Source organism: Dasypus novemcinctus, chromosome 24 (assembly GCF_030445035.2).
Source record: "Dasypus novemcinctus isolate mDasNov1 chromosome 24, mDasNov1.1.hap2, whole genome shotgun sequence".
NCBI classification, from domain to species: domain Eukaryota; kingdom Metazoa; phylum Chordata; class Mammalia; order Cingulata; family Dasypodidae; genus Dasypus; species Dasypus novemcinctus.
In genome coordinates, this window is record NC_080696.1 from 12,174,734 (window position 1) to 12,191,718 (window position 16,985).

The 16,985-nt window shown below is 38.7% G+C and overlaps 1 protein-coding gene and 1 pseudogene across 4 annotated transcripts in view; one reads left to right on the top strand and one right to left on the bottom strand.

The window, feature by feature from the left end:
• Positions 1-894: 894 nt before the first annotated feature.
• The window catches only part of ESF1 (ESF1 nucleolar pre-rRNA processing protein homolog), a 64,377-nt gene continuing 48,286 nt past the window's right edge, over positions 895-16,985 (bottom strand). For all 4 annotated transcript variants that reach the window (XM_004475277.5, XM_012518303.4, XM_012518305.4 and 1 more), the window contains 4 exons: positions 16,711-16,798; positions 5,647-5,723; positions 4,232-4,378; positions 895-2,792 (listed from right to left, as the gene is read on the bottom strand). In XM_004475277.5, the coding sequence (XP_004475334.2) occupies positions 2,499-2,792; positions 4,232-4,378; positions 5,647-5,723; positions 16,711-16,798 (606 nt within the window). In that variant the 3' untranslated portion in view covers positions 895-2,498. The remainder of the gene's footprint in view (positions 2,793-4,231; positions 4,379-5,646; positions 5,724-16,710; positions 16,799-16,985) is intronic.
• Positions 6,526-8,526, top strand: LOC139437543 (ras-related protein Rap-1b-like; annotated as a pseudogene).

Sequence of the window (16,985 nt, forward strand, 5' to 3'; positions counted from 1 at the left end):
GCGCGCAAGGAGTGCTGTGCCACACAGGGGTGCCCCCCGCGTAGGGGAGCCCCACGCGCAAGGAGTGCACCCATAAGGCGAGCCGCCCAGCGCGAAGGAGGGAGCAGCCTGCTGAGGAATGGCGTCGCCCACACTTCCCGTGCCGCTGACGACAACAGAAGCTGACAAAGAAACAAGACGCAGCAAAAAGACACAGAAAACAGACAACTGGGGGAGGGGAGGGGAGGGGAATTAAATAAAAAAAAAAAAAAAAAAAGCTAATGGATACAGCTAATATTACGTTTATTCGTCACTGATCAGGAGGGACCAAAAAGGAAATGTGCTGGGTCTCACTCTTCTTTCTCCTAAAGTAGTGGTTCACAACCTTGCCTACACGTTGGAATTACTTGGGTGGGGCGCTTTAAAAAACAATGCCTGGATTTTACCTTCACAGATATGACTTAATAGGTCTGGGACAGCCTGAGAATGGGCATTTTTAAAAACATCCCAATTGATTCTAATTAGTAGAAAAGATCAGGATGTTAACTAACATTGGCCTACTCTGTAGAGAATATGGAACAAGGGCATTTTTTACTCCCCTGCTGGGTTCTCTATCTCCCTCAGAAACAGTAAGTAGTAACAAGAGCATGCACCCAGCTGGTCCCAAGACTTCTGACTGGTCTGAGAGAGGAGAGCGTCACTGATACTGAGTCATCTACGCCCCTTTCTAGTTGCTACAGTGTCGACCTCTTTTATTCCCATTGTCCTACCAAAAAAAAAAAAAAAGAAAAAGAAAAAAAATGTCCAAATAAACTGTGACCTTTAGAACCACCAAAACTACTCTCACATCGCCGAATTGTGACAGTGGCCACATTTTATCCCGATTTTCTTACTTTTAAGCAAGACACAAGGCAGGACCTGATAATGCTGTTTTAATTTTTTTCCCTACTAAAATATATAAACTCTGAGCAAAGAACCCAGGGCTGGGCATAATTTCTGTGTTCCACTTATTTGTTGTAATAATCATGTGCCAATCTAGTAAAATGACATTTACAATTAAATTCAGTGACTTTAAAACAAAGGTCTTAAAAACAAAGCAGTCAATTTCACTGGAACCTTAAACTCGGACTCCAAGTAATCCCAACACTATTCTTACACTGAATGAAATGTTATGAACCCCTAGAGGAATAGTTATAGACTATATTCATAGAAATATTAAGATTTATGAACTTTTCAGTGATAAGTAGTTAAATACTGGGAAGTTTAATAGATAGATGCTTTATTTAGCAGAATAATCTAACAATATCAGTGCTTTATAATTAAAAAACACAATTTAGATAGTCTGCATTTTATTCACTATTAGGAGCAATTTAACTGTTGTCTTTTTTCCTTCTTATGAAAGTATATATACTCTTTGTATTTTGATAGCACTCTGAATTTTGTATCGTTTTATTCTTCAAAATAATATTCTATGTTGGCAGGCTTGAATTTTTATTCCAAAAATATCAAATATACTATTAACTACAAACCTGGCAAAACTCCTACTGCCTTTCATAAGCTACCACATTTATAATTTTCTCCAAGTGACCATTCCGGGTTTTATTTTCATTTATTTATGAAATTCTCTTCCCTAAGAGGTCAGTCAATAGTTTATAAAACCTAAACCAGATGAGACCAAGAGTGTTAAGGCCTTGAAGGTGTGTTATATTTTAATTTAAAAAAGAATTAAGTTATACACACCCTTTCAAGCATTCCAAAAATCTGAAGGGCAAACAGAAGAATTTCTATTACTATGAATAGAAAAATCACTGGAGAGTTCACACACATTTCAAATATAATTATGAACAATGCAAACCTGGAACTGTCTCTTTATGGCTGTCCTCTTAAAGAGTTAAAGCCATTTTTTCAGGCATTTTTCCAGAGAGCAATTTATCTGAGGTACAGAAAATGAAATACATCAGTGCTATATAAAACAATAAAAATATTTTGTGCTTTTATTTACAAATTAATTTTTATAATAAACGTGACCAAACTACAAAGGAGAATTCTCAGCTTCCATCCTTTATGGCAAGAAAAATAAATAATTTTAATAGATATCTAACTCTGCCTCCTGCTTCCAGAGAAATTAAAGTATTGCAAATACATATTTTCAAATTCTCCCTAACCCTTAACACAGACTCTAGACTGCACAAAGTTCTATTTTTTACTTAGAATTGCAAACAGTCTTGAAAAGGACAAATTTCTATTAGTATGAACTGAATTTAATAAAATAAATTTTTAAAATAAATTCTTTAATTCCAGTTACTCTTGAGTGAATTCTGATGATGATGATTCATAATAATAATGCACAGTACATTAGGTCCACAATTAAGTCCAACAATTATTTATGTTTAGACATTTTAGAATGGTCAGAGGAAGATTTTATTTATATTCTTCAAAGGTAATTTTGTTCCTAATAAATATTCTTTTACTATTTCTGTATATTTTAGGAGAGAAAACAGAAAATACTTAACATCCGGTTATTTGACTTTTTGTTTTTTTCTTGCTTGAAACTGCTCTGTTTTGTTTTTTATAGATTTGATCAACATTGACAAGGCAGGATCAATGGGCTTCTTTTGGGATTCTTTTTGAATCTCACTCTCTCTCTTCTTTATTGCCTGAGTAAGTTCTTGTTCCTTTTGTTCTCTTTGCCGAGCTTTTTCCTCAAGGATTTTTTCCATAGCTTTTGTTTTCTTAAAATTGGGATCTGAGGGATCCAAGTTGAACAAGTGGGAAGTATACATTGCCTGAAACCGTGCATCTTTAACATTTACCTGCAGAGGAAAAAAAAATTAAATAGTAAACTGAGAGGCCCAGAAATGGGCCCAAATTTGTAATGTTGGCAAGCTTTTAATTATATAAAATACAAATACGGGCATTTTGTATTGATTCATTAGAAACTGCTCTTCCAAAGATCTGCAACGGAGTTCTAAGGCCTGCCCTAAGACCAAAATGTGCAGGGCACACAATAAAGTAAGGACAATCTACTCAAATAGGAACTATAGCTACACTGGCCAGTTAGATTGACTGGCTGGAGGAAGTGGTGGTCCCCAAAGCAGGGCGTCCCTGTGCTCAGAGCATGGAAAGTTTCTGGCCGGCATAAATGGGCCAAGCTGGGTAGCTCCAGCTGGAGTGTTATGCAAAGCATAAAGCAGTGGTAGTTACTGCATTCCTTTTTTAAAAAACAAGGTACGGGGGAGTGAACCCAGGGCCTCGTACATGGGAAGCAGGCACTCAACTACTGAGCTACACCTGCTCCCCAGTCATTGCATTCTGAGTGTGTTTTAAGAAATTTTAATATTGTTATAAAAAATGAGTCGCTATTAAGGTGAATCACAGATCAAAGACTTAAAGACCATTCTGGGAAACATGGTGCCACCAAGACCAAGGTCTGGCCAGGTACAAGCCCCAAATTTATCGTCTAGCTTTCTACAAAAACATGGTGGTTCCATATTTTAGAGGGTGCCCTGAACTCTGGTCAGGCTTCCAAGTGTTGCCAGGGATGGGGGGCCCAGCAAGAAAGGAAGCAGGGCTCAGTGCTCCCTAGTACAACCTGTGGGAAACAAGAGCCACCTGGAGATGAGTCAGCAGCTTTACTTAGTTATAGTGAGGACGACAGGATGGGATACTAACACCAAACTAATGAAAACAGTTTTTAGGCAGGATTATTACTTTTAATCTTTCATAAGAAAACCAATTCACCAAAAAGCTCAGTGGAACAGCAGTACTCAAACAGGAGCTGTAGAGTTTGGCCTCCAATTCCTCTACACGCTCCTGGGAAGTTTTCTGTGTGCTCCCCTCCAACTGCTGCAATTGTGGAAGCAAGGCCTACACCGTGCTGGCCATTTTACAGTGAGAGTGTGATCTGACATGACATGTACCTGTTATTCCCTGGACTTAGTTCGGCACACCTCTCCCAGCGTGAGCATTACAGGGACTAGGAGTCTAACATTAAAAGCTGTGTATTTTTGGCACAGCATGGCAATATAAGCTGACTGCTTTACCTGGTGCTCAACCAAAGAGACATTTTGATCCACTTTGGGGATGAACTGGCCATGCTTGAAGAAAAGCTGGCAGCTCTCGCTCCAACATGGACCCTTCCCCTAAGACATTTTCAAGGGTAACTTGGACTGAACTTGATTTTTGTCTCAGGTGCTACTTTTAAATATACCCCGGCTTTAAGTGGCTAGTGACTTGTGTCCCTAGGCGTTACCTCAAAGTCATCTTCTATTAATTCCTTCTTTTTCATGAGCAGTTTTTTCTTCTTTTTGCTCAGATTCTGGTGCTCCACAATCTTGTTGTAGTTGAAGTGTTTCTTGCTGTCCTCCTCCTCCTCCATCATAAGCAAAGCCATTTCAGCCTGTGGAAATAAAGAGGTGCAAAAGGGTTTATTTTTCCCAGCAAGTGGTATGGGACACAGATATACCCTCGAGAAAAGGAGAACTCCGCGCTCCAGGGTAAGATGATTGTGGATTACAGAAACTCACAGAGAAATACCAGAGACCTTCATTTAGTGATATGGGAGAGCCTTTAGGAAGCAACATCAACACCAAGAGCACAAGAGGGATGAAAGCTTATTAAAAAGAACACATTTCACTGAGTTTAAAGGTTAGTAGGCTGCAGGTAAAAGAGTTCCCAAATCTCCCAAATAATAATTTCTCATTTTCACTTTAGCCTTTTTAAGCAATGACACTAAATCTAGCAAACATGTAGTATTCTGTAATAGAAATTATTCTTTCCCTAAACGTAGTTTCACACAAGCAATGTTTATTTTTTCTTTTGCCTTTACTCTTTCAATATTGACACATTTCTATCAAGGCAAGATCCTAATATTTGCTTCCAAAATCTAAAAGAATGACTGCTTCTATTAAGTAGGTATCTTCTAGTGACAGTGGGATTACATGTGAAACATTTGAGAATCAGTTAAAAGACCGTGTATACTGGAAAAAACTTTAAACCATGCTCCCATGAATCTTGCTAAATTACCACTTTAGACAACTTTAATTTCCTTTCACTTCCAGCTGGCACTTGTAGTGGGCATTCTTTTTAGAGACATTTCACAAAGAAAGACTTTGTTGCTTTTGAAATAACTTTATAAGCATTACTGTATATGCAATGATGGGAAAACAGAAAAAATGCATTAAAATATACATGTTAGGTGGCCAGCCAGGCTTACTCCCAGAGAGTGAGGCGAGTATCAGACTTGGAGCACTGGTGACTCCAAGCCTTGCCTCAGCAATGACAGACAGTGCTCTGTGCCATGGACCTCTGGAGTTCCTGAAGCGCAAGGTTCACTGCATTTCCAGGAAAGTCTTTAACTGTGTACATATTTATGCTGTTTGCAATAATAAAAAGAAATTAGATTTTAAATAATATGATATATATGCTCTAGACTTGAGTTCAATTTTACCTTTACTAGTTGGAGAAATGATATCTGGTAAAAAGGTCGTATTTTACAACTTTGTTGTTAAGTAATTAATTATGTGCTTTATAATTTATTTATAAATGTCATCGCTAAACTAAAATCAGTCTTTTCTTATGAGGTACCCTGGAAAATCATGTGGAAAACTTAATTTAAATTGTACTTATCAATCATACATTAAGCGTATAACACTGATCACATTTTACCTTTTGTCTTTCTATTTCAGCGTCTTCCTCTGGAGATGTGTTATCTTTTGTAGATTTCATTGATTTTTTCTTTATACCTGGCACGACACACCAACATAAGAGGGTTACAAACTACAAGACTATTGGCAAGAATATGATTACATGAGTAATAACAAAAACACAAGATACCTAGGAACAATCTTAATAAATGTACAGAACCTAAAGGAAGAAAAAATATATTATTAAGAGAAGACAATGGGCATGAATGGAATAATACAATGCTGCTGGATGGGAAGACTGAGTCTTTTATAAAGGGGAAGTCTTCTGAAGGTAATGTATAATTTACCTCATCAATACACTAAAAAAGAAAAACTGTAAAATCATTTTAGTAGATGAAGAATAAGCATTTGATAAAATTCAACATCCATTCAAGAAAAAAGTAAATTACTGAAATGTCCTACAAAGTGAAAATAACTGAACCTGCTCTCCTTCTCCAAGGACACATTTGATTTTGGGTAACTTTCTAGCTCTGTGACCAGGAAAAAAGGCACATATTGAGGTCTCTGAGCTTCTCTTATAACTCTGGTCACTCTTATAACTGGTGGCATGTCCCGTGCAGGGACCTGGAAGCTCTACCAAGGACTGATAACACAAGATTCTGGTTCCTCGCTGGGACACGGGACATCGAGGTCAGGGAAGCCCCTCACCCACCCAGTGTCTGTCTCCTCTGCACCCGGGGTGTACCCCCGCGGGCACTGCCGCCAGGGCTCCCACCACAAAGAAACACTGGGCGTGGCGCTGCTGTTTCCCGGCCTCAGTGGCTGCGAGTGGCAAGTGCGACCTTCTCCAGCCTCTGAGTTTGACTGTCTAGCAGAGCCTTAAAGGACAACATGACAGTCTATGCCCCTAGATGTGAGGCAATCTGAAATATACAGCACAGCCCATGAAGTACTCTTGCCAAAAACGTTCAACATGAATCTAATTGAGACAGTAAGCTAACTTCCAGTTCATGGCACAAGAAACTAATAGATAAATCTAGAATATGGGGCATTCCAAAAGAACACCTGCCGAGGCTTTTGTGAAAGCCAGTGTTATGGGGAGAGAAGTGTGTATGGGGTCTTACAGACTAAAATGAACTAAAGAAACATAACAAATATATGTATTGTGTGAACCTTGAATGAATCAGACTTTTGGAGGAACAACAAAAAAACAGCTACCAAAGGCATTGGAGTAATTGGGGAAACTTGACTTTTAGATGCTATTAGAGAATAGTGTTTTCTTAGGGTGATAACGGTATACTGGTTATGCAGAAGAACGTCCTTATTCTTAGGAGATGTATGTTAACATATTTAGGGGCACTCTGCCACGAATGTCTGCACTTAAATTTCAAATAGTTCAGCAAAAATATATATTTAATATATGTCTATTATTATAGACTAAATAAAGCAAAACTGGCAAAATGTTAATAACTGTTGAACAAAGCTGATGTTCACTGTACTGTGCTTTCAACTTTTCTGAATGTTTATGAATTTTCATATTAATTAGTAGAAAATGCTTGCTACTCTTATGACAGTATCTTTCATATACAAAGATCTCATAAAAATCATTAAATATATTAACATTAAAAATAGAGAATGTTCCTGAACAGAAAATTCACAACTGGACAATAAACACAGAAGAAAATTACTTCACCCATGTCAAAAATATTACCTGAGCTCTGATTACGTTTCAAGCACAGCTCCAGGTGCTGATGATACAGGCAGAGAACAAGGTAGGCGAACCTCTTCTCTCATGAAACTTAACTCTCTTGTCGGAAGATATGACCAATTCAGAAAAGTAAAGTAGCTAAAAGGTTTGACACTGACAGGGCACTGACAGGGGAGACTAATTTGGAGAGGGCTAGGGGCAGTCTCTTCAGGAACTGGATGAAGGGAGTGGGAGAGAACATTGGAGGAGTGTGCCAGGCTGCAGCAGGAAGGCTGGGAGGGTCTGTGGAAAAAGAGCCACGTGGTGGAAGATGAGGTCAGAGAGGGGGGAAATGTGGCAGTTTCTCCTCTTTCCCCAAACTCAAATACCCCCAAACTATCCCTCAAGCTCAGATGACCTTGCTACCTATTATGCTAAGAAAAGAGTAATCAAAAGTGCACTTTCAGGGAGCCGTGGCGCTGGGAGCAGGGACCCAGAGGGAGCACAAGGTGCGGGGAGACGCTGACTGTGGAGACCGAGCGACAGCACGAGAGGGACTAGATTTTGAAAACCCCGCGCTACGCATGAGTACAAGTTAGTCCTTCTCGACTCAGGTGCTGGAAAGTCTGCTCTGACTGGACAGTTGCTTCAAGGGATTTTTGTTGCACAATCTGATCCTATGACAGAAGACTCTTACAGAAAGCAAGCTGAAGTAGATGCACAACTGTGTATGCCTGAAATCTTGGACCCTGCCAGGAAGGGAACAGTTTACAGCAACGAGGGATTTGTACATGGAAAATGGACAAGGTCTTGCATTAGTTTATTCCATCACAGCACAGTCCACATTTAATGATTTACAAGATCTGAGGGAATCAATTATTCAAATAAAAAGACACTGATGATGTTCCAGTGGTTCTGGCTGGTAATAAATATGACTTGGGAGGATGAAAGAGTTGTAGGAAAGGAGCAAGGTCAAAATCTAGCAAGACAATGGAACAACTGTGCATTCTTAGAATCTTCTGCAAAATAAAAAATAAATGTTAGTGAGATCTTTTATGACCTAATACGGGAAATTAAAGGAAAAATTCCAGTGCCTGGGAAGGCCTGCACAGAGACATCATATCAGTGATTTATAATGCTAAATGCATTATAGCTCTGAGCCAGGTTTGAGGAACTGTTGCCCAGTTCGGCAGTGCCAGCACTCCAACCCTGTTACACCTACCAACATCTTAACTGGACCTTCCTGCAGTGGTCCCCTTTAAGAGGTGGGTGAAAGCTTCTCCATTAGTTAGCACACTCTAATCACTTTCCTGGACCACAGAAGAGATCTTTACTTATATAATAGTCCTAGAGTATGCAACTGGTAAAACCAGAGGCTACGTCCAGTATTACTGCTTAGGAGACCTTGTTCATCCACCAATGTTGCACATGTATGAAAATGGCGTACTGTACACTTTAATGCACCCACTAAACTTTATATTGGAGAGTACAGAAATGTAAATACTAAAAGCACCACTGTTTTAGCTTAATAAAACAAAGCCCAAAGAGCTCCTATATAGACTACGGATAACTTCGCTTCTTTGACACTTGTAGCTTATTGTAATTTTTTAAAAAAGGAAATTCAAGTTCATCATCATTGTATTGTACAAAATAAGTGCTTTTGATTAATGCAGCTGTATAGACTTTTAAAAGTTTGAAAAACCTGTGGAGACGGTGATCTTGTGTTTAAAATGATAGTCCTTTCAATAAAATATCATAAAGACACTGCCTTTAATATCTGTTGGAAAAGAACTGTCCAGACTTTTCAAATCTATTATATGTTTCCTTTTTTGTTTACATAGAGAACAATGTTTATAGTTGCATGTACAGTGGGGGTCTACAACAACAAAGTGTATATTTTCAAACAATTTTTTAATCATTTAATAATCTTTGTAAATCGTTTTCAAGCTTCTGTAGATATAGATTCTCACTGTAACCCCTTGCCTGCTCGTGCATAAGTGTATTTGCAATGCCAAATATATAGGGTTAGTACTTTTGCCTGTTAGTGATTGTTGCACACATGTAACATTTTGGTTGAGATGTTCAGTGGTGGATGTGGATGTTAACTACTGCGGTGTTATTTAACAATGCCTGGGTTCCTCTGCATGCAAACGTTTGGGTGTAAAGATTGGGTGCCTTTACAACAGGGAGCCACAGTATTTAAACTGACCAACCTCAAGTTACAACCACTTTGAGGAGGCCAAATGTAAACTAAAAGCCTTAATTAAAATTGTGCAATTTTGTATAACTTAGCGTCAGTAGTTCAATCAATCTGGACTTCATGCAAAAAAAAAAAAAAAAAAAAAAAAAGGACTTTCAAAGGCTCCCACAACAAAGCTCATCCTCTACAGTGCAGGGTAATGTTCTGGAGCTAGACTACCTGGGTTTGAATGCCAGCATCGACATTTACTAGCTCCTCGGCTTTAACTGGAGGCCAATTTAACTTCTCTGTAACATGGAGATAACTACCATACAGGGCTGTTGTGAGCATTAATTAATTAAGAATATATGCGCAGTGCTTAGAATAGTGCCTGGCACACAGAACACGCTGTATAAAAAAGCATGGGCTATTATTACTGGCAGGGGTGAACTGTCCGTGCTACTGTCTGAGTCGATGCCCTTAACTGTAGAACGGATCTTCTCTCAACACCTCATGGACCTCACTTCCGCACTGATTCCCTTTCTTCCCTGATCACTCATTTCCCCCTCTCTCCTCCATCAGTCACATCAGCATACAAGCATCACAGTATGTCCCAACTTAAAAACAACCAACTGAAAAACTCTTAAGAGGCCCTATCTTCCTTTGAGCAAAACTCCTCCGAAAAGTTATATATTCTTGCAACTACTCTTTTCTCCTTCTCCCCCTAAACTCACTCCAATTAGTTTTTTGGCTGGACCTTTTCTCTGAAAGGTTCTTGGTCAAAGCCGCCAACCCACCTGTTAACGGCTGTCATCTTACCAAACCAGCAGCATCTGATCACCTGCTGAACAACTTTTCTTGAAACGTTTTCTTCATCTGATCTCTGGGTCACAGCTCTCTCCTTTTTCTTCCTTCCTGGCCATCCTCTCTTGAGCTGTCTTCCCTATTTTCCTGACCTCTAAATATTGAGGGGAGGGAGGGCCCTCAGGGCTCAAAACTCTGCTCTAAGTTAAATCTCAAGTTTCTTTCACCCAGTCTCATGGCTTTAAATACCTTTTTGTAGTTGATGTTTTATTTTCATCCCTAGTCCTAGCTACTTCCCTCGACTCCTGAGCTAAACTCCAAATGCCTACCTGCGATCTTTATGTCCAGAGAATAACACTATAAAAACACATATTCAAGAACTTCTAGAAAACCTTCCCTCGGCATTGCAAATAAACTATTTAAATATCAACTAAGCATCAGCTCATTTGGGAAGAAAACAGAGGTGGCTAAATTGCTGCAAAAAATTATTGCAATTATCAACCCTGGCTTGCACTTCTGACTCAGAAACTTCTGGAGAAGATAAGATGTTAGATCAGATGTTCTCATCCCTGAATGAGAGGTAGTGAAGTATGGCAATTAAGAGCACTGGACTCTGGAGCAGTCAGCTGGATTTATTTAAATCCTGGCCTACTGCCTTCTAGCTGTGGCCGTTTGAGCCCATGTCCTTATCTGTAAAGTGGGAACAATGATAACAGCACCTACCTCCTGGGATTACTCTGATGATTAAGTGAATTAGTACAGGTGAAGTCCTTAAGTAATGCCTGCCCCTGGGTGCTAGATAATGCTTGTTATGTTTTATTATGACTTTTTTTTATTATGACAACACATATAAAAGATGTACTACTGGGAAGCACATTTGGCTCAACAGAGCATCCACCTGCCACATGGGAGGTCCAGGGTTCAAACCCCGGGCCTCCTTGACCCATGTGGGGCTGGCCCAAGTGTAGTGCTGATGTGTGCAAGGAGTGCTGTGCCATGCAGGGGTGTCCCCCATGCAGGGGAGCCCCATGCGCAAGGAGTACGCCCCGTAAGGAGAGCCGTCCAACACGAAAAAAGTGCAGCCTGCTCAGGGTGGGGCCACACTCATGGAGAGCTGACGCAGCAAGATGACGCAACAAAGAGAGAGAGATTCCCGGTGCTGTTGACAAGAATACAAGCGGACACAGAAGAACACAGAGCAAATGGACACAGAGAGCAGACAACCGGGGGGGGGGGAGGGGGGCAGGCGCGCAGGGAAGGGGAGAGAAATAAATCTTAAAAAAAAAAAAAAGACGTACTACTGGTTTGTCTGTGAAATGTCTTATTTTTTCTTTGTTCTGTTGTGTGTGTGTGTGTGTGTGGGGGCTCTATTGGAATGGAGGGGTTTAAAAGGACCTGGTGTCACAGTGCTGAAATATGAAAGACTAACTTCAAAAAGCAGGAAGGTTCAGAATCTACAATGCCATGTTCAGTTATTTTAGAATGTTATTGCACAATGTCCATCTTTTATGAAGTGCTGGACATTGTCTGCTTTGGACAATTTGTGTCTGTCCTTCCACTGCAGAGAAAACAACAATGTCCTAGTTTTATGGATGAGGAAACTAAAGGCAGAGAGGCAAAGTAATTTGTTTCAGGTTAATAAGTGAAGGAACCACAATTCACACCCAAGGACTCTGGCTCAGGCTCTCGACCTACTCCACTCCACTCCTCCTCTGGGAAATGTCATCCTCCCTCGTAACAGCTTTCTCATTTAAAAAGAATTCTGTTGCCAAATAACAAACAGTCACAGAACATACAATGGTGGTTAATTTAAAAAACTGCAGTTGAAGTTGCAATAGGGTCTAGTAAGCTCCTACTGGCCTGACAGAGACTTGCTCTGTGTCAGTCCCTAGGGGAGACAATTGAGCAGCATAAAAGTGCTGGTCAGACTCACCCTTCAGTGCTACATGTCACTTATTTTGCACTTTCAAGAAGAATATTTATTATGCGCAGCCCTTCCTCCTAAAATGAAAATCTTTATTGGCTGTATCTCAAATGTTTTCTAGGGGAAAACAAAAGACTATAACCTTTTCTCTCTCAATATATGTGCATGAATTTACACTTTTAAGTATCAATAAGGTGCCACTGTCTTAGGGCCTGACTCCTCCCAGTAAGTTTACCTCTGCTCTTAGGCTCTCAAGGCAAAAGCTTCTTTTAGTGAATGGACAAGTGACAATTGCAGAAGACTGTTCTATGGCAGGGATAAAAATCAGGCCACAGGTGATAGATACATAAAAGAGGTAAAGATCTTCACATACAGCTATGGGAAATAATTTCAAAAAGCCCACAATGAACTGTTCTGGGTTTTATAACAACCTGGTGAAAAGTCATAAAAATAAACTTGAAAAGAAACCTTCAGTAAGTGAGGAAAAAAAGAATCTCCAAGATGGCCAGGGTTAAAAATGATATCCAATTTTAGTGTGTTGAAAATTTCTTTGCTCACTAAGAATTTACTATGTGCTAGACTGAACTGTTCATTCAAAAGATAAATCATGAGTAGAGATCCTTTTTGCACTGTTAACAAGATCATATTAAGAGGGCACATGTAAATGTACTATTTTTTTAAAGACTTTTTTTTCTCTTTGGAAAGTTTTCAGAATTAAGTTAAATGTAGAAAACTGGGGTAATGGAATTTTCTGCTCTGAAATGTTTTCTTTAGTTTTCAGTGAATACTTTGGCACATAGGAATTCAAATTTCCAGGGACTGCTGCAAAAAGTATATACAGTTTGATTCTAATAAGTAAATACTAACAGAAACTTCTATCCAATGTTATAGTTTTATAGTTAAAATCAATCTAAACAGTCCTTATTAAGGCTACTATTCCTTTAAGCAAAATAAGGTAATGAGAATACATTTATGGAAAAAGATGTGCTGCAAAAAATTGATCTGCAATGGGAATATGTGTAAAAGGAAATTCCCTTTTCCATTACTTGTGATAGCAGAGACTTGTTCCCATGAAAAAGCTTCTGGAAAGGCCTGAGCGCTCCACATGAGGACCAAGTTGAGAGCATCGCCAGTGGAACTTGACCGGACACTGGTGGTGAGACCCTAAAGACTCACTCTTTTTACAGGGGCTTCCTGCCTCCACGGCTACTCGCCCGTAATCACAGGAGGTCTGTTCGTCTCCCTCTGCGTCTTGGGCATTCTGGCTTTGCTTAGAAGTCCAGCAACTCCTCATGGCCAGCTCTTACACATGTGGGTCTTTGCTCAGGCCTCAGTCTTTATGACGGGTTTGGAGAGTTACCAAAAGGGAAGGGAAGAACACTAGGATTCAGGTTCTACCACCTACCAACTGGGCCCTTGGGGAATTCATCTTTTCTTTTTTAATAATTTAATTTTTTTATTAGACTAGTTGATAGGTTTACAGAAAACTCATGCAGAAAATATAGTTAACATATGCCCCCACATGTATTTTCCCTATTAATAAAGTAGTTGTTGATTTACAGAAAATTCAAGAACGTACAGTTTCCATATCATCTACTCTCACACAGTTTTCACTACTAATATATATATATATTTTTTAAAGATTTTTATTTATTTATTTATTTAATTTCCCCCCTCCCCCGGTTGTCTGTTCTCTGTGTCTATTTGCTGCGTCTTGTTTCTTTGTCCGCTTCAGTTGTCAGCGGCACGGGAAGTGTGGGCAGCGCCATTCCTGGGCAGGCTGTGCTTTCTTTCGCGCTGGGCGGCTCTCCTTATGGGTGCACTCCTTGCGTGTGGGGCTCCCCTACGCGGGGGACACCCCTGAGTGGTAGGGCACCCCTTGCGCGCATCAGCACTGCGCATGGGCCAGCTCCACACGGGTCGAGGAGGCCCAGGGTTTGGCCTAACCACTGGGCCAAGTCCGTTTCCCTCACTACTAATATTTTGCATTAGTGTGCTACCTTTGATACAACTGATGAAACAGTATTATTATAATTATACTATCAGCCACTGTCCAAGTACACATTAGGGTTCACTCTATTGTACAATCCTATGGTTTGTTAAGAATTTTTATTCTAGTGCTATATATACACAGCATAAATTACCTATGTTTTTTGAACTTCAGTTAACTCACCTATAAAGTGGGCTGAAATATGGATCAGAAGGCAGAATGCATATAAAAGCATTTGTAAACTGTAAAACCCATACAAACAGTACATTGTAAGCATTCAACAAATTGGTTGAATGAAACAAATATGTGTACCACAATTATTGGATTGTCATGGTTTATCAAATATCTAACAAAGGATGCATTTTAATGGAGCATGTTTTCAAGTGGCATACTTTCACTCTTACTTATTAAAAAGCAAAATTTTATTAAGCAGAGTTTACACAACAGCAATAAGAAAATTTCCCCAATAATTTTCTAAAAGAAAAAAAATAACATTGTAACTCATAATCTAGAAGCATATTATATAATTTTCAAAACTCTCATTTGATATCAAGTTTTTAGTTTGGGGGGGAAAAATATATATATAAAATTTTGCAGTTTAGGAAAAGAAAAATAGAAGGAAAACTTATGAAAGATCTCTTGCACTCACACTGACTCCTCACCTGAGCCAAACAGTGGGTCTGGCGTCAATCAAATGAGCTCAATTTCCCCATGTTTTGAAAGGTGTGTAAGTTTAGCTCTATGGGACTGCCTATGGCAAAGGTCCATGTCCATCTGGTTTACAATGTCTCTGTCTTGTTAAACCATGGGACTTGGGACTTGAACTATATACTCTCCAACCACTGGAGAGCCAAGTCATTATATTCTCAAAATTTCTGGAATCAGAGCATACCCTTTTAGTTTCTTGGACAACATAGGGATTTTCCAAATTTATTCTATGCATTTAAAAACTCAATAATATAAATTAATAGGGATAAGAAGCAAACACAAATACATATATAATCCTGACCCATCTAATGACTTATTTCTACTTTTGCCACAACCAGATTTTAGTCCTAATTTTTTTATGTAAAAATTTTTTTCCTTTCTAAAAAAAAGTTTAAGTCCAGATATAAGCAATAACTTCTAGGAAGCATTCTAAAATCCAACATATATTGAAAGCCAGCGAATCTTATTTATACCCTTTCTTTTGAAATTTCTGATATTAACATTACACAAGCTTATACAACATTTAAATGTACCTACACCATCTCATCTAGCTTACTCTTCTAATTCTGTCATGAGTTCTGCAATCTGACCAGATCCCACATGCCAAATGGAGCACTGTGGAATGACAGCAAGGAAATTAATGCCTCATATAAATGTGGTTACCTTCCTGAAATCAGAAGATAAGGCTAAACCCCAGCATCTTCTGGAAATACCACTCAGGTATTTTATAATAAAAAGCAGAATATGCTAAGTTTCCATTTCCATTTCCAATTCTCAAGAATATGACATACTATAATGGACTTTATTCATCTTGATCTCTTTTTCTTCAATAAAATGTCCGTGCTTAAAGGTTGTAAGACCCAAGAAATAATTCTGAGCAATTTTAAGTTTCCTGTTGAGAACTATTCTGGCCCACTAGGCATAAGGGATGAGATGCAAGGAAATTTCATAAAATATTTCTCTTCACAATGCCAGCTTGGAGTTGCTCCAGGACAAGCCTTTTAGCATTCATGTGTACAGTGTAATGATCAGGAAAAGGCAAAATGCATGAGAAAAGTAAAAAATGCTCACAGTGATTTCTGCACTGACTTGTCCAACTATTCCTGGACCTTACCCTACAAACTTACCCATACCAGAAAAGGGAAGAATGAAAGTATTGAGGAAAGGATAGGGTGGTAAGTAGTATATACACAATGGAAACAAGACTTCCTGGATATAGAAAATCAGATACCAGAAAGTCTAGGGATTCGGAGAAAAGGGGAAGTAAGAGAAGACTTGGCTTTTAGCTATAATGAAGCAGAACAAATTCAAAAGGAATAAAATGATAGATGTTTTTGTGGTTTTGAGCAGAAAACGCTTTTATACTACAATACCACATATAAGTTTTAAAACATAAATGTTATACAGGCCCACACAAGCATATAAATAAACACTTTCTATTCTTCATAGTCTTTGCAAAGAAAGACCTAGAGCAGATGTTTTATTTAAAAGGCATAGATGACAATAATTATTTTTCTTTCAATGAACTCTTATCCTTTTATAGTGTCAACCTGATTGTCTATAATGTATTTCCTGAAAAGTAACCTCCTAAAAACTAATAAAATTAACCATGCTACCAGGAGCCTCCTAGAAAGTACTTACTCCTGTATGCCTGGGAGATATCTGATCAACAATTATAGGCAACTAAGGAGATAATACAAGTTGTAGATATTGTTAAAGAATGATAAGCTGATGTTTCTACCCATGTCAGCTCTTCCCTTTAGATTCCAACTTTAGACTAAAAACATGGCTTACCTAAATTTTTTACTTCTTCTGCAAAGTAGGGGTCATTCAAATCAACATCAGAGGGAAGTTCATCTTCACTAGATGCTTCAGCAAGAGCCTTACAGATGAATATGAAAAAAGACATACAGTTTCATTATTACCAGGACTATAGTATAAGTATGTGAAAAAAATCATAAGCATTCTTTCAAAATTGCACAGTTCAATCTAATACTATTTATCCAACAGACCAGTTTATCAAATAATTACCATTTAAGTCATTCTTTCATTTGCTCAACAAATACCTA